A 14,451-nucleotide genomic window follows, 5' to 3' on the forward strand; every position below is an offset into this window, starting at 1 on the left:
TATACTTAAGAATATCTTAAATAATATAGAGGCTAAGGTTATTATTTTACTCTATATAAGTAAAAACTGGCCTAAATAATAGGTTAGAGAATGCCTAGGATCAACTAGGTATACTTACTTATATAACACCTTTATTTCTTTTTCCCTTATTTAATTAGTGTCTAGCCCGCATAATAAGAGTTTAAGTTGTCTAGTCCTCTAGATGCATCACTATAAATAGTTTAATATCCCCCTACTTTAAAGCATCTAGGTGGCTTATATACCTAAATAATAAAATAATAGTTCCTGGGCGCGCAGAGGTAGCAGTTATTATTTTCTAAAGAGTATTAAGTTAATATTAATATTATATAGTTAGAAAAGATATATTAGTGATACTTATTAGATAGTAGGTGCTATAAAGAAGATTAGTAATATTAACTGGTGGCTGTAATTTTCCCCTATGGTTAAGCCTATATTTATTAGTAAGTATTAGGCACACTAACTAATAAAGTAAGCATAAGGACTACTCTACTTTAGATATATATATATATATTTATTAGTCTTTATCTAAGGTTATATAGGAATACCTTATTTCTCTATTTATACTAGTATATTCTTTAATACTGTACACAAACGAGAAATCCTGATTAAAGCCTAATATTATGGCTTTTAATATATTACCTTAAGAATATCTTAATCACTCTTAATATAATGTTCTGAAGCTAATAACTAGCATCTAATAGCTTAAGTTTCTTAGTAAACCTATACACCATAAGCAATAGACGATGGAAGAAGGTATACTATATAACTATAACTCACTTCTTAAATAAGCCTTATATTTGATTTACAGAGTTTCTAGTACTTTGGTCTTAATTGCATTTAATGTTAGGATTAGATTCTTAAACTAAAGTATTTTAATTAACCTTTAATTTAGGCTTTACAACGCGTTTTCTAGCCATGGTGCTAATAAGAGGGAAGTGAGGATAAGCTTAAGCAGATCATAAATAAGGAAGAAGTCTTAGAGCTAGTAAATAGCCACTAATTTATATCTACTCATAATATACGCGCCTAGCTCAGCCTATACAATATAAATACACTATTGGAAATTTAAGCTAAGACTAAAAAGGTATGGTCAGTATAAGCCTATGACATGGTGAAAAGGCCACAGTTTTCATGATAATTACCACGCACGTCTCATGTCATTTCCACCACCACCTAGAGTTACTCCGTACCTCCATCAGCTCTCTCCATCTTCACCATCTCTGCCGTTATTCCATTCCTTTTTCTATTCATCATTTGATAAAAGTTATCCATTCCATTCCTTTTTTTTTTTTTTCTCTTTTAGCATGGCTTCTGTTTGATCCGTCTGATACCGGCCTGCTTCACTCCCCTCCGACCGCACGAGATACGTCCCCGTCCACGTCCGCTTCTACGCGCTCTGCTCTCTCTTTTCATCTCTGTCTCTGTATTTTCTTTTCTTCCTTTCCTTTCCTTTCTTTTCTTTTCTTTCTTTTTTCTTTTTTTACAAATATCTTTATCATTTATACTGCATAATGGTGGGCGTCAGTAAACGCCAGCAGCTGCGCAATGAGCGAGCCTTGCAGGATCTCGTCCGCTCCGTCCCGGGCAATGACCGATGTGCGGACTGCGATACTTTGAATCCAGGTATATATATATAGATCTATATTAAAGTAAATGTCTTGCCGTCTTGCTAACGTTGCTGTCTCCAGGATGGGCGAGTTGGAATGTATGTGATGATCCCGATAAACGAACGATTAAACAACGGTTGACACTGAATAGTTGGGGATCTTCCTTTGCATGCGTTGTGCTGCCCTGCACCGCAAACTGGGCACACATATCTCCAAGGTCAAGTCGTTGACTATGGACAGCTGGTCGGCGGAACAGTTGGATGTATGTCAACTTTTGTGTGATTTCTTCTCGTGTTGTGTCGGCGTGCTGACGACGAAGAATATGAAATCCCACGGAAACATCCTCATGAACAAGATCTACAATCCCAAGAACGCCCAGCCCCCGATCCCTACGGATATCGATGAGTCCGACTCGTGTATGGAGCGCTTCATCCGCCAGAAATACCAGTATCGCTCGCTCGAGGACGGCAAGCCCAAACCTCCCAGTCGCCATGATTCCGGCTACACAAAGTCCCCCGAAGGTTCGCCGCCACCCTTACCCCCAAAGACGGGCAAATTCTTTGGCTTTGGCTTGCGCTCCGCCTCGTCCACCTCCAACCTGCGCCGCTCCGCGCGCTCGCGGCCCTTCTCCCCCCGCTCCGAGCGCTCACCGTCGCCGCCCCCCGTACCCGTCTACAAGCGGTCCTCCGGCGCCGGCGCCTCGTTCAATGAGATGGACTCCTCATTCGAGGCCAAGCTCACAGCTCTCAAGGATATGGGCTTTCCCGATGAGCGGCGCAACGCCTCCGTGCTGCGGAGTCTGAATGGGAACCTCGAGAAGACCGTCGAGTCGCTGGTCCGGCTGGGCGAGGGCAGTCATCCCGCCTCCCGGTCGAGGACCCCTGTACCTCCGACTCCGGCAAAGGATGACACGAACCCCTTTGATTTACTGGACTCCAAGCCACCGGCCAACAACGGCGGCAGCAAGTCATATAACCCGTTCGACGCGCCGACCACGACAACACCAGCGGTCGCCACCCTCGAGACATCCATGCAGCATCTCCAAGTCTCCCAGCCTCTCTTCCCGCACTTCACGGGGGGGTATCCATCATCCACCCAGCCGATGGTCCAGCCCATCTTGCAGCAGCAGCAGCAGCACTCGATCACTCCCCCGGCCACCTCGACCTTGTCTCAGGGCCCCTTTGTCTCCTCCCCGCAGGCCATGGAGGGCTACAACCCTTTCTTCCAACAGCCACAGCCTCAACAGCCCGCATTTGTTCAGACACAGAGCAATCCATTCTTTCAGCTACAACAGCCGCCTCAACCCCAACATGCCAATACTATGCCGCCGCTTGGCTCTTCGCCTTTCGCCTCGTCTCCATTCTCCCAGCCGCAGCCGCAGCAGCCGCCTCAACTTCAGCATTCCAGTACCTTGCCTTCGCTCGGTACTTCACCCTTTGCATCGTCTCCATTCCAATCGCAGCCGCCACAGCAACAGCCTCTGCAACAGCTTCAGCATTCGAATACCATGCCTACGCTTAGCGCTGGCGCTGGTGCTTCACCGTTTGGCCCGTCCCTTTTTCAGCAACAGCAGCAGCAGCAGCAGCAGCAGCAGCAGCACCAGGCGTACAACCCGTTCCAATCCGGCTTGGCTCCCGCGTCTTTGTCTCAGCAGAATTTCGCTCAACCGCATTTGGCTCCTCAACCAACGGGATTGGACAAGGGTGGGATTCTCGCTCTGTACGGGCAGCCGCAGCCGCAGCAGCAACAACAATTGCCAAGTCAACAACTGCAGCAACAACTGCCAAGTCAACAAGGCCAGCAGCAGTTTCCAACACAACCACAGCAGCTGCAGCCTTTAGGAATCAGCCCGGTGCCGACATTAAGCACGTCGCTCAACTCGACGCCTCAGACAGGGTCCTCGATTGCGACGCCATCCTCGGTATCCTTCCTAAACACCCCCGCGCGGAACCCGTTCTTCACCTCCAGTGCTCTGCAGAGTGGACCTCTGCCGTCCGGACTGGGAATTGGCCCTGGTGGTGGTGGTGGTGGTGGTGGTGGTGGTGTTGGCGGACCAGCTCCTCCGACAAACCCCTTCCCACGAACGCATATGAGCCAGCCGAGCATGGATGTCAGCGGGTTCCAGAATGGACGACATAGTCCTGATGCTTTTGCGAGTCTCAGCGCGCGCTACGCATAGTCTTTCTTTTGGTATATATTTCCTTGTACTATATGTAGATAATAAGAGTTTACAATACAACTACATTCAATTACATACAGGTAGATTAGATATCAGGAACAACCATCAGACTCAGTAAGACCAGGATTTCTTCGACTGTGACCACCAGGAACGAGAAGTCTTCTTCTTCTTCTTCTTGATCCGGCCCTTTTCAATGGCCCACCTCCCCTGCTCGGTAGAATCCAGACACCAAACGACGACGTCACCGGTCCGGCGCGAATCATCATGCCAATGCGAGTTGAAAGTACGGTAGCACTCGCCATAAGCCGACCGACGGAGCACACTCTGCATGGTTGGTTCGAGCTGGGCAAAGAAAACAAGATAATCGGGCCAAATGTGAGCATTGGGATTCGCATCTGGACTTTTGAGCGCGGGTTGGATGTAGGATGGTCTACGGGGGATATGGCGAAGAGGGAGGTTCATTTCCGTGTTGAGGAAGTGAGCGGGGGAAGCGTAGAAGCGGTCTGCTTCATCTTGATACGCTGCCTTTTCGGCTTGGGTCATGTCGATGGGTGGTTCGCAGGATAATGCCCAGGCGTGGAGGTGTGGGTAGACCATGTGTGATCGCCAGGGGGTGCTATGGCATGGCATGAGGAAGCCGGCTGTTATTCCGGGAGGAGTAGTGGTAGTCTTGCCGAGAGCAAAGGTAGGAGTACTAGAGTGTAGGGAGTGCTGGTTACGCAGGTAATCGAGCACGCCGATCACGCCTGAGGCGTGGAAGAGGGTGGTGTACAGGGCGATCACGAGGTTGATTAGTAATAAGAAGAGGAGGAGGAGGAGCCGGCGAGCCATGTAGACGCTGGTGGAGCGGGTGAGGGCCGGTGCGAAGAAGGAGACCAACGGGGGTGCAGAGAAGACGTGGAATACCGGGAGGAGCGGATAGATGAAACGGACTTCTTTGTGCGAGATGAGAGACAGCACGGCCGGCATGAACAGACAGGTTGAGGCTAGGTCGGTGCGGAGGGGAGATTGCCGCTGGTGGGAGGAGGAGGAGGAGGAGGAGGAGGAGGAGGAGGTTGGTAAAGCCTGGTAGAGACCAACCAGGGTGAATGGGAGGGCGGTGGTGAGCAGCAGTGGCAGACCCTGGGAGAGGTAGTAGTGCCAGTCGTTGCGGCCGTAGAAGACAGCCAACGACTGGGCGAGGTTGAAGTAGAGGAAGCGTAGGGGGGGAAACGTCCAGCGAGCGTAGAACAGACGGTCTGCCACGGCGGAGACGGCCAGGACGGGCCCGCCGCAGACCAGCGCTTCCCGCAGCAGCGCCCTACGTGCCGACCAGCGGCTGCGATAGAGGGCAAATCCGGCGAGAGCAAGCCAGACGAGGGCGTTTGTCGGGCGCAGCACGCAGGCCACGGCGGCCAGGACGAAGCAGCTGCGCAGACGGCCCGTCTGTAGAGAACCGGGTTCAAGCGACTCCGGCCAAAACGTCAGCGCGGCGATCGTCAGGGTCGTTTCCAAGCAGTTGGAGAAGGTCCTGGTCGCACAGAACCACTGCCAGGGGCTGACAACAGTCACCGCCAGCGCGGCCCATGCTTCGGGGCCCTCGCCGTACACCCGCCGGGCCAGCTGCCAGGTATAATAGTCGCCCAGCGCGGCGACCACGGCCTGCGCGGTCTTGGGGGCCACGACGAGCAGCTCCGCGCGCGCCGCCGGTGCACAACGCAGCAGCGCCGCCAGAGCGTCTGCGAGGTAGTAGACGGCTGCGAAGAGCAGAGGATGCAGCGACGAACGAAGCTGGTGTTTCCATTCCTACCCAGTCAGTCAGTCAGTCGGTTCGCTTAGACAAAGAGAGTACCTCATACCCACGTCAGCCAGGCACCACTCCCCCCCCCAAAAACCAGCTGCCAGGCCGGCTCCAGCGACTGGAAGAACTCATCAGGCTGGAAAAACGTCCGCACACTCACGGCGTTGACCAGACGCAAGGCAACCAGCATCAACAGCACTTTGGCCCCCGCGAGAGCGTGTCGATCGCGACGCGCGCGAGCGACATCGGCGGGAGGCGACCGGGACGACAAGCCGGGTCCGTCATCGGCGGGCTTCATTTTCAGTAAAAAAAAACCCAAGGAAAAAGGGAAAAAACAAGTGGGAAGGAAGAAGAGGAGAGAAAGGACAGAGAGACGATCCCTAAAAGCAAGCCGAAACGAGCTGCCCGGGCCGGGCGCCCAGAGGGACTGCGGGACAAGACTCCGCAACGGCTAGACTTGCGCTTAGCGGAAGTCATGTGTTTCCTGGCCAATCGGGAGGCAGGTATTGGTGCTGTGTAACGTACGGTTAGAAACGGTATCGTTGAAATCAGAGGCGACCGCTTTTATTTCCTTCCACTTTCCTCCCCTCCTCCTCCTGTCCCTCCCTGTTTTCTTTCCATTTCTGCCTCGCCGACCATCATGTCTCACGCTGCCACCACCGACGCGGCCATTGCGGCCGAGAATCAGTTCGCCGCCCATAACTACCACCCCCTGCCCGTGGTGTTTGCTCGGGCCCAGGGCACCTCTGTCTGGGATCCTGAAGGCCGCCACTACCTGGACTTCCTGTCTGCCTACTCCGCCGTCAACCAGGGCCACTGCCACCCGGCGCTGGTGGCCGCCCTGGTCGAGCAGGCCTCACGCCTGACGCTCAGCTCGCGTGCGTTCTACAATGACGTCTTCCCGCAGTTTGCCAAGTTCGTCACCGCCTACTTTGGCTTCGACATGGTGATGCCCATGAACACGGGCGCCGAGGCCGTCGAGACGGGCCTCAAGATCGCCCGGAAGTGGGGGTACAAGGTCAAGGGCATTCCGGAGAACCAGGCGGTGATTCTGAGTGTCGAAAACAACTTCCACGGCCGCACAGTACGTTTCTTTCTCTCTCTCTCTCTCTCTCTCTCTCTCTCTTATTGCTTAGTGCTGACCGACAGTTTGGGGCGATTTCGCTGTCGTCGGACCCCGAGAGCCGGGAAAACTATGGGCCGTACCTGCCGGGCATCGGCTGCTTGATCCCAGGCTCTGACCGTCCCATCCGGTACAACGACGTGGCGAGTCTGCGCGAGGCGTTCGAGAAGGCCGGCCCCAACCTGGCCGCCTTCCTGGTGGAGCCGATCCAGGGCGAGGCGGGCATCGTCGTTCCCGACGAGTCGTATCTGCAGGAAGCTCGCGCCCTGTGCGATCGCTACAACGTGCTGCTGATCTGCGACGAGATCCAGACGGGTATCGCCCGCACGGGCAAGCTGCTCTGCCACGAGTGGAGCGGCATCAAGCCGGACATGGTGCTGCTGGGCAAGGCCATCTCCGGCGGCATGTACCCGGTCTCCTGTGTGCTGGGTCGCCGCGACGTCATGCTCACCGTCGAACCGGGCACCCACGGCTCCACCTACGGCGGAAACCCGCTCGGCTGCGCCGTGGCCATTCGCGCCCTGGAGGTTGTCCGTGACGAGCACATGGTCGACCGCGCAGAGCGCCTGGGTCATGTCTTCCGTGCCGGCCTGGAAGCCATCCAGAGCCCCGTCATTCAGCTGGTGCGCGGCAAGGGCTTGCTCAATGCTATTGTTATCGATGAATCCAAGACAAACGGTCACTCTGCCTGGGATCTGTGCATGCTCATGAAGGAGAAGGGGTTGCTGGTAAGCCTGCCTTGAGAAAAAAGAAAAAAAAAAAAAAGAGAAAAGAATTCAGACTAATCTTCAGGCCAAACCCACCCACCAAAACATCATCCGACTCGCCCCCCCGCTAGTCATCACCGATGAAGAGATCCAGACGGCGCTGGGCATTATTGCCGAGGCAGTTCAGGAGCTGCCGACCCTCGAGAAGAAGGCCGGGGATCACTGATTGCCAGTCGTCGACTACGGCTGACTGAGTCAGTCTGAGTCTGGTCGTCGAGTCAAGTGTCGAGCCAGCCCGGTCAGTACCAGCCGTACATGACACCAGCGTTGAACACTGGTAGCGGCTTAACAAAAGAGACTCGTGGTTAGTCTGAGGATATGGAAATTGTCAGACGAGAATGATATGAACGCACTCTTATGTATTGGAGTAGTAGTTAGTTATTAGGTACTTGGTGAGTACCAGAGTACCAGAGTACCAGAGTACCAGAGTGCCAGAGTACTTCTAGAGTACTCCGTACTCCATGATCATTAATGGCAACATGATTTCAGATCTTCTCAATATACTACTATCCATACTATATACTTACAGTTATCTACGTAGCTATCTATCCCTGATTAGTAATGCTTCTCTCGAACAACCAAACCCGGCCTAGCGGCGGACTTTACCAAAACTCCGATACGAAAACGACCAAAATTCTCCAGGTCGGCGGACGGCGCTAACCTCGCCGATGTCCAGGGATTACAAGATTACAGCGTCTTTACCATATATCCTTCTTCTAATACGGTATTACCCTGTATGGACATCCTCCTCTAGCCAAAACAAGCTTCCCCGCCCGATTGTCAGTCGGCCATTCGGGGTTTAACACCAAAGCAAGGATGGATTCGGTTGTCTCATCCTCTCTCGGGGCAGGAACTCGATTCCTTCTTCTTCTTTCTTTTCTTCTACTGATAAGAGGCCATTTCCTCCTGATCCTTTGATCCTTTTTTTCGCTAGTCTCTGATAGTCCGATAATTCTCTTCCCTTCTATCTACCTCTTCTGTCTCCTGGTACCTGGTCACCTCTGGAATGTCGTCCTACGGTTCCTACTGAGAGCGATCACTGTGACGACGACGACGACGACGACGACAACAACAACATCGTTACGGTGGATATTCTTCATTTCACATCTCGATGGACCGCTCTCCACCCCCCGATGAAGAAAGTCGCATCCCCTCCTCGCCCACGACTGTGGTGGTGATCGACAGCCCAGATAAGCGGCCCTCCTCCGCCAGCTCGGCCAGCAGCGACAAGAAACAGAAGAACAGCATCGAGAAGGACGAGTCGAGTGCTTCGAACGAGATCACCGACCTCTCTATACCCCCGAAGAAGAAATGGTATCGTCGGTTGAATCCCTTGCGGTGGAGGAAGATCCCCCCGTTGCCAGAGGAGAGGACGCCGTCAAGGGAGTATGGTGCCAATATCTTCAGTCTGATTACTTTCCAGTGGATGGCGCCGTTGATGAGTGTACGTAATCCTTCATTTTCATTAATGTGTTCATGTATATTGACTGTCTAGGTTGGATATCTTCGTCCCCTCGAGCTACAAGATATCTGGACTGTCAACCCCGACCGCGCGGTGGACATCCTGTCTGAACGGCTTGACAACGCTTTCGAACGCCGTCTGGCGCGAGAGGGCAAATACCCGCTCTTCTGGGCTCTGTTCGATACCTTCCGCTTCGAATTCCTGCTCGGTGGCATCTGCCAGCTCTTCGCCGCTTGTATGCAGGTCTTTGCTCCCTACATGACGCGCTATCTGATCGCCTACGCCGAGGAGGCCTGGGACGCCCAGCACAGCGGCCAGCCTGCCCCTCACATCGCCAAGGGCATGGGCTTCGCCATCGGAATCACCCTCATGCAGATCGGCCAGAGTCTGTGTACCAACCAGTTTATTTACCGCGGGCAGATGGTCGGCGCTCAGATTCGCGCCGTGCTCGTCTCTAAGATCTTCACCAAGGCCATGAAGCTCTCTAACCGCGCCAAGGCCGGTGGGCAGCGCTCGAAGGAGGAGATACAAGCTTTGAAGGCGGCCAAGGAGGGTCTCCTGAAGGGAGAAGAGGGGGAAGGGAAAGAAAAGAAAGAGAAGAAAGAGAAGAAAGAAAAGGCAGGCAAAGTAGTTGAAGCGGATGGGTGGAACAACGGCCGGATCGTCACTCTGATGAGTGTCGATGTGGACCGCATCAACCTTGCCTGCGGCCTGTTTCATCTCCTGTGGACCTCGCCAATCACCCTGATCCTGACGCTGATCCTGTTGCTCGTCAACATCGGCTACAGCGCGTTGTCCGGATACGCGCTGCTGGTCATCGGCATGCCGCTGCTCACCCTCGCCGTGCGCTCGCTGGTCAAGCGCCGCCGCAACATCAACAAAATGACCGACCAGCGCGTCTCGCTCACCCAGGAGATCCTGCAGGCCGTCCGCTTCGTCAAGTTCTTCGGGTGGGAGAGCAGTTTTCTCGACCGCCTCAAACAGATCCGCCACCGCGAGATCCGTTCCATTCAGACTCTGCTCTCCATCCGGAACGCCAACTTGTGTGCCTCCAGCTCCTTGCCTGTTTTTGCCTCCATGCTCGCCTTCATCACATACTCCCTCTCCAACCATGCTCTCGAAGCCGCCCCGATCTTCTCCTCCCTCGGCCTGTTTAACTGCCTCCGTATGCCCCTGAACCTGCTGCCCCTTGTCATCGGCCAGGTCACCGACGCCTGGACCGCCATGAACCGTATCCAGACCTTTTTCCTCGCCGAAGAACAGGATGAGACCATCCAATGGAACCAAGACATGTCCCCGGCCTTTAAGCTTGAGCGTGCTTCCTTCACCTGGGAGCAGTCGCCCACGGACTCGTCCAAGGCGGCGGCGGCGGCGGCGACGGCGACGACGACGACGACGACGACGACTGATAAGACCAAAGAGAAAGCATCCCCACTATTGATCCAAGGCGCGAACAATGCCGGCGAAGACGAGGAACAACAACAAGACTCAATGGAGCCCTTTAAACTCACCGATATCTCCTTTGAGGTCGGTCGCCATGAACTGTTGGCGGTTATCGGAACCGTCGGCTGTGGCAAGAGTTCGCTGCTCGCGGCGCTGGCGGGCGATATGCGCATAACCGGCGGTCAAGTCGAGATGGGAGCCTCGCGGGCGTTCTGTCCGCAATATGCTTGGATCCAGAATGCCAGCGTGCAGAAGAACATTCTGTTCGGCAAGGACTATGATGAGGACTGGTACAACACGGTGGTCGATGCGTGTGCGCTGCGACCCGATCTGGACATGTTCCCCAACGGCGACTCGACAGAGATCGGGGAGCGTGGAATCACCGTCTCCGGCGGGCAGAAGCAGCGGCTGAACATTGCGCGCGCGATCTACTTCAACGCCGAGATCATTCTCATGGACGACCCTCTATCGGCCGTTGATGCCCATGTCGGCCGGCACATCATGGACCAGGCCATCTGCGGTCTGCTCCGCGACCGCTGCCGTATCCTTGCCACCCACCAGCTCCACGTCCTGAACCGGTGCGACCGCATCATCGTCATGGATGAGGGCCGCATCGATGCCATTGACACCTATGAGAACCTGATGCGCGACAACGAGCTTTTCCAGCGCCTGATGGCCACCACCTCGCAGGAGCAGCACAAGGAGGAAGAAGAAGAAATCGAGGAGGAAGCGATTGAAGAGGCAGTAGAGGAGAAGACAGAGAAGAAGGAGGAGGCGGCCATCAAGCCCAAGGACTCCTCGGCAAAGATACCAGCCAAGCCCGGTGCTGCCTTGATGCAGCAGGAGGAACGGTCGACGGGTTCGGCAGGCTGGACCATCTGGAAGGCCTACATCCAGGCGTCCGGGTCGCTGTTCAACCTGGTGCTCGTCGTTTGCTCCTTGGCGGCGGTCAACGGCGCCAACGTCATGACCAGCCTGTGGCTCTCGTACTGGACTTCGGACAAGTATACCTATCTGTCGACGGGCCAGTACATTGGCATCTACGCTGGTCTGGGGGCCACCCAGGTGCTGCTGCTCTTCGTCTTCTCGACCGTCATCACCATCTGCGGCACAAATGCCAGCAAGACCATGTTTCACCGCGCCATGTACCGTGTTCTGCGGGCTCCCATGGCCTTCTTCGACACCACCCCGCTCGGCCGCATCACCAACCGCTTCTCCAAGGATGTTCAGGTCATGGACAGTGACTTGTCGGACGCACTGCGCATTTACCTCTTCACCATCACCATGATCGTCTCTGTCATCGTACTAATTATTGTCTTCTTCCACTATGTGAGTTCTAGCGAAACTTCCTTCTAGTCTAGCTACGCTGCTAACACACATAGTTTGCAATTGCCCTCGGCCCCCTGTTTATTCTGTTCCTGCTGGCAGCCAACTACTACCGGGCATCGGCGCGCGACATGAAGCGGCACGAATCGGTGCTGCGATCGCACGTGTTTGCGCGGTTCAGCGAGGCCATTACAGGGACGGCCTGCATCCGGGCCTATGGGGTGGAGAGCGAGTTCCGGCGCACCATCCGAGCGGCGATCGACACGATGAACGGGGCGTATTTCCTGACCTTCTCGAACCAGCGGTGGCTGAGCGTGCGACTGGACGCCGTGGGCAACACGATGGTCCTGGTGACAGGGATCTTGGTCGTGACCTCGCGGTTTGACGTCTCGCCCAGTATCTCGGGGCTTGTGCTCTCGTACATCCTGGCCATCGTGCAGATGCTGCAGTTCACCATCCGCCAGCTGGCCGAGGTCGAGAACAACATGAACTCCACAGAACGGATCCACTACTACGGTACCGAGCTCGATCAAGAGGCGCCCCTGCACACCATCGAGGTCGCTGCGGCCTGGCCCGAGGCCGGCCGCATCACCTTCTCGGACGTGAAGATGCGGTACCGCGCCGGCCTGCCCCTTGTGCTCAAGGGTCTCAGCATGGATATCCGGGGAGGGGAGCGGATCGGGATCGTCGGCCGCACCGGCGCGGGCAAATCGAGCATCATGTCTGCCCTGTTCCGGCTGACGGAGCTGTCCGAGGGCAGCGTCGAGATCGACGGCATCGACATTGGCCGCGTCGGCCTGGCTGACCTGCGCTCCCGGCTGGCCATCATCCCGCAGGACCCGGCGCTGTTCAAGGGGACCGTCCGGTCGAACCTGGACCCGTTCCACGAGCATAACGATCTGGAACTATGGTCTGCCCTGCGCCAGGCCAATCTGATCGGCGACGAGACCTCCTCCCCAGACTCCCCGGACCTCTCGGAGGAAAAGTCCCGCCAGCCGAAGCTGACGCTCGACTCCTCCGTTGACGAAGAGGGACTGAACTTCTCGCTCGGCCAGCGCCAACTGATGGCCCTGGCACGGGCTTTGGTCCGCGACGCACGCATCATCGTCTGCGACGAAGCAACCTCCTCCGTCGACTTTGAGACCGACCAGAAGATCCAGGCGACCATGGCGGCGGGCTTCCGCGGCAAAACCCTGCTCTGCATTGCGCACCGTCTGCGCACCATCATCCACTACGACCGGATCTGCGTGATGGACCAGGGCCAGATCGCCGAGATGGACGCCCCCGTGCGATTGTTCGAGGCTGGGGGCATCTTCCGGGCGATGTGTGAGCGGAGCGGAATTACAAGGGAGGATTTTACGCTCCCAGTACATACATAGCATACATCGTATACGTAACTAGCATACAGAGTACATATTTAGCTTACATAGAACATTTTGAAAATTCTACCAGTTCAACCTAATTAACTACAAACCCCTTGGCCCTTGAAATAAAGAAATCCCTCCCCTTGATCAACCAGACCAGCCAGCTCCACGCCGTCCACCCAAACGCCTGCCCGGCACCCCCCGCCGTACCGATGGGGACGGCCATGATGAAGGTATCCCCCTGGTGGTACGTCTTTGGTTTGAGCGGGGATCCGTTAATCTCAGCAGCGAGGTTCGCAGCCAGCACGCCCGCCTGCTGCTTGGCCTTCAAGACCAGCCGCGGCGAGTTGTTGGTGATATCCCCCGCGGCGAAGATGGGCAGGTTCTGGTTCTGGTTCTGGCTCTGGTTCTCTCTGCTCTGCACGCGCATCGTCCCGTCGACCACCACCCAGCCGTTCTCATCAAGAAACTCTGCAGGGATGAAGGCGTTGTTGGGCTGCACGCCGCCCGTAGGGATGTACAGAGCTGTCGAGAGGGAAGTCCCATCCGATAAAGTCAGGGTATATCGACCATCGGAGACTGTGACTTCCTCCACGCGTTTGTTTCGAATGATCTTCACCTTTTTGCGCGTCAGGAGATCCTCGGCTACCCTGCTCCCCTTCTCGTAGAGCATGGGGAGCACCCGCTCCGTCGCACTGATCAGCGAGATGGTGACGGCGCGGCCGTCCTTCTCTGCCCGCTCTGCAATCTCGCCGGCGATCTCGACGCCGAGGGGGCCCGCACCCCCAATCACGATCTCAGACGCTGTCTGGATCTTCTCCCGTGCATCGTTGATCAGGGTGGACATGTTATCCTCGCCCGACTGTTTGAAGGGGATAGGCACGTAGTTCGACAGGGAGGGGGTCGTGCTCCCACTCGTGATAATAAGATAATCATACGGAACCTCTTGGACTTGTTGACTATCCATCTCCTTGATTGAAACTGTTTGCTTCCCACCGTCGATCTTCAGCGCCGTCCCCTGCACAAACTCGAACCGGGCCCCGTACGACCGGAACGCATCCTGGATGGGAATCAGGTATTCCTCTTCTCGAAAGAGACCCTGGCCCAGGATCCTTGGCGCTGAACAAGTGAAGAAGAAGGTGGGCGAGGGGTTCACCAGCGTGAGTTTGATGGAGGGCAGGGTTTTAAGCAGGGCGTGCGAGACGTGCAGGCCTGCGAAGCTGGCGCCGATCACGAGAATCTTCATTCTAGAGATGAAGAGAAATGAAAATGAAAATGGAGTTGAAATGGAAATAGAAAGACTTGAAAGGGAGACATAATTCATTCGACATATATACTGCTCTTTTTACTGTCCGATAGGGCCGGTCGGATATAACGGG

The 14,451-nt window shown here is 55.0% G+C and overlaps 5 protein-coding genes across 5 annotated transcripts; 3 read left to right on the plus strand and 2 right to left on the minus strand.

Annotated features, from left to right (window-relative positions):
* Window positions 1-1,436: 1,436 nt before the first annotated feature.
* Window positions 1,437-3,863, plus strand: ASPZODRAFT_1834866 (hypothetical protein). The gene is made up of 3 exons (XM_022727196.1): window positions 1,437-1,644; window positions 1,710-1,726; window positions 1,780-3,863. The coding sequence occupies exons 1-3, from the start codon at window positions 1,533-1,535 to the stop codon at window positions 3,805-3,807; spliced, it is 2,157 nt and encodes a 718-aa protein (XP_022581321.1). The 5' UTR covers window positions 1,437-1,532; the 3' UTR covers window positions 3,808-3,863.
* A 55-nt stretch (window positions 3,864-3,918) lies between these two features.
* ASPZODRAFT_15506 (hypothetical protein) lies at window positions 3,919-5,885 on the minus strand (the record flags this gene model as incomplete). Its single annotated transcript, XM_022726166.1, has 2 exons — window positions 3,919-5,592; window positions 5,646-5,885. The coding sequence occupies 2 exons, from the start codon at window positions 5,883-5,885 to the stop codon at window positions 3,919-3,921; spliced, it is 1,914 nt and encodes a 637-aa protein (XP_022581322.1).
* A 300-nt stretch (window positions 5,886-6,185) lies between these two features.
* ASPZODRAFT_131701 (hypothetical protein) lies at window positions 6,186-7,952 on the plus strand. The gene is made up of 3 exons (XM_022722817.1): window positions 6,186-6,671; window positions 6,737-7,438; window positions 7,503-7,952. Exons 1-3 carry the CDS (start codon window positions 6,228-6,230, stop codon window positions 7,641-7,643), a joined length of 1,287 nt encoding a protein of 428 aa, XP_022581323.1. The 5' UTR covers window positions 6,186-6,227; the 3' UTR covers window positions 7,644-7,952.
* A 328-nt stretch (window positions 7,953-8,280) lies between these two features.
* ASPZODRAFT_166108 (hypothetical protein) lies at window positions 8,281-13,167 on the plus strand. Its single transcript, XM_022726739.1, has 3 exons — window positions 8,281-8,921; window positions 8,973-11,711; window positions 11,765-13,167. Exons 1-3 carry the CDS (start codon window positions 8,589-8,591, stop codon window positions 13,085-13,087), a joined length of 4,395 nt encoding a protein of 1,464 aa, XP_022581324.1. The 5' UTR covers window positions 8,281-8,588; the 3' UTR covers window positions 13,088-13,167.
* ASPZODRAFT_64696 (hypothetical protein) lies at window positions 13,167-14,318 on the minus strand (the record flags this gene model as incomplete). Its single annotated transcript, XM_022729255.1, has 1 exon — window positions 13,167-14,318. The coding sequence occupies one exon, from the start codon at window positions 14,316-14,318 to the stop codon at window positions 13,167-13,169; it is 1,152 nt and encodes a 383-aa protein (XP_022581325.1).
* Between the last annotated feature and the right edge of the window lie 133 nt (window positions 14,319-14,451).

Source organism: Penicilliopsis zonata (genome assembly GCF_001890105.1).
Source record: "Penicilliopsis zonata CBS 506.65 unplaced genomic scaffold ASPZOscaffold_6, whole genome shotgun sequence".
NCBI classification, from domain to species: domain Eukaryota; kingdom Fungi; phylum Ascomycota; class Eurotiomycetes; order Eurotiales; family Aspergillaceae; genus Penicilliopsis; species Penicilliopsis zonata.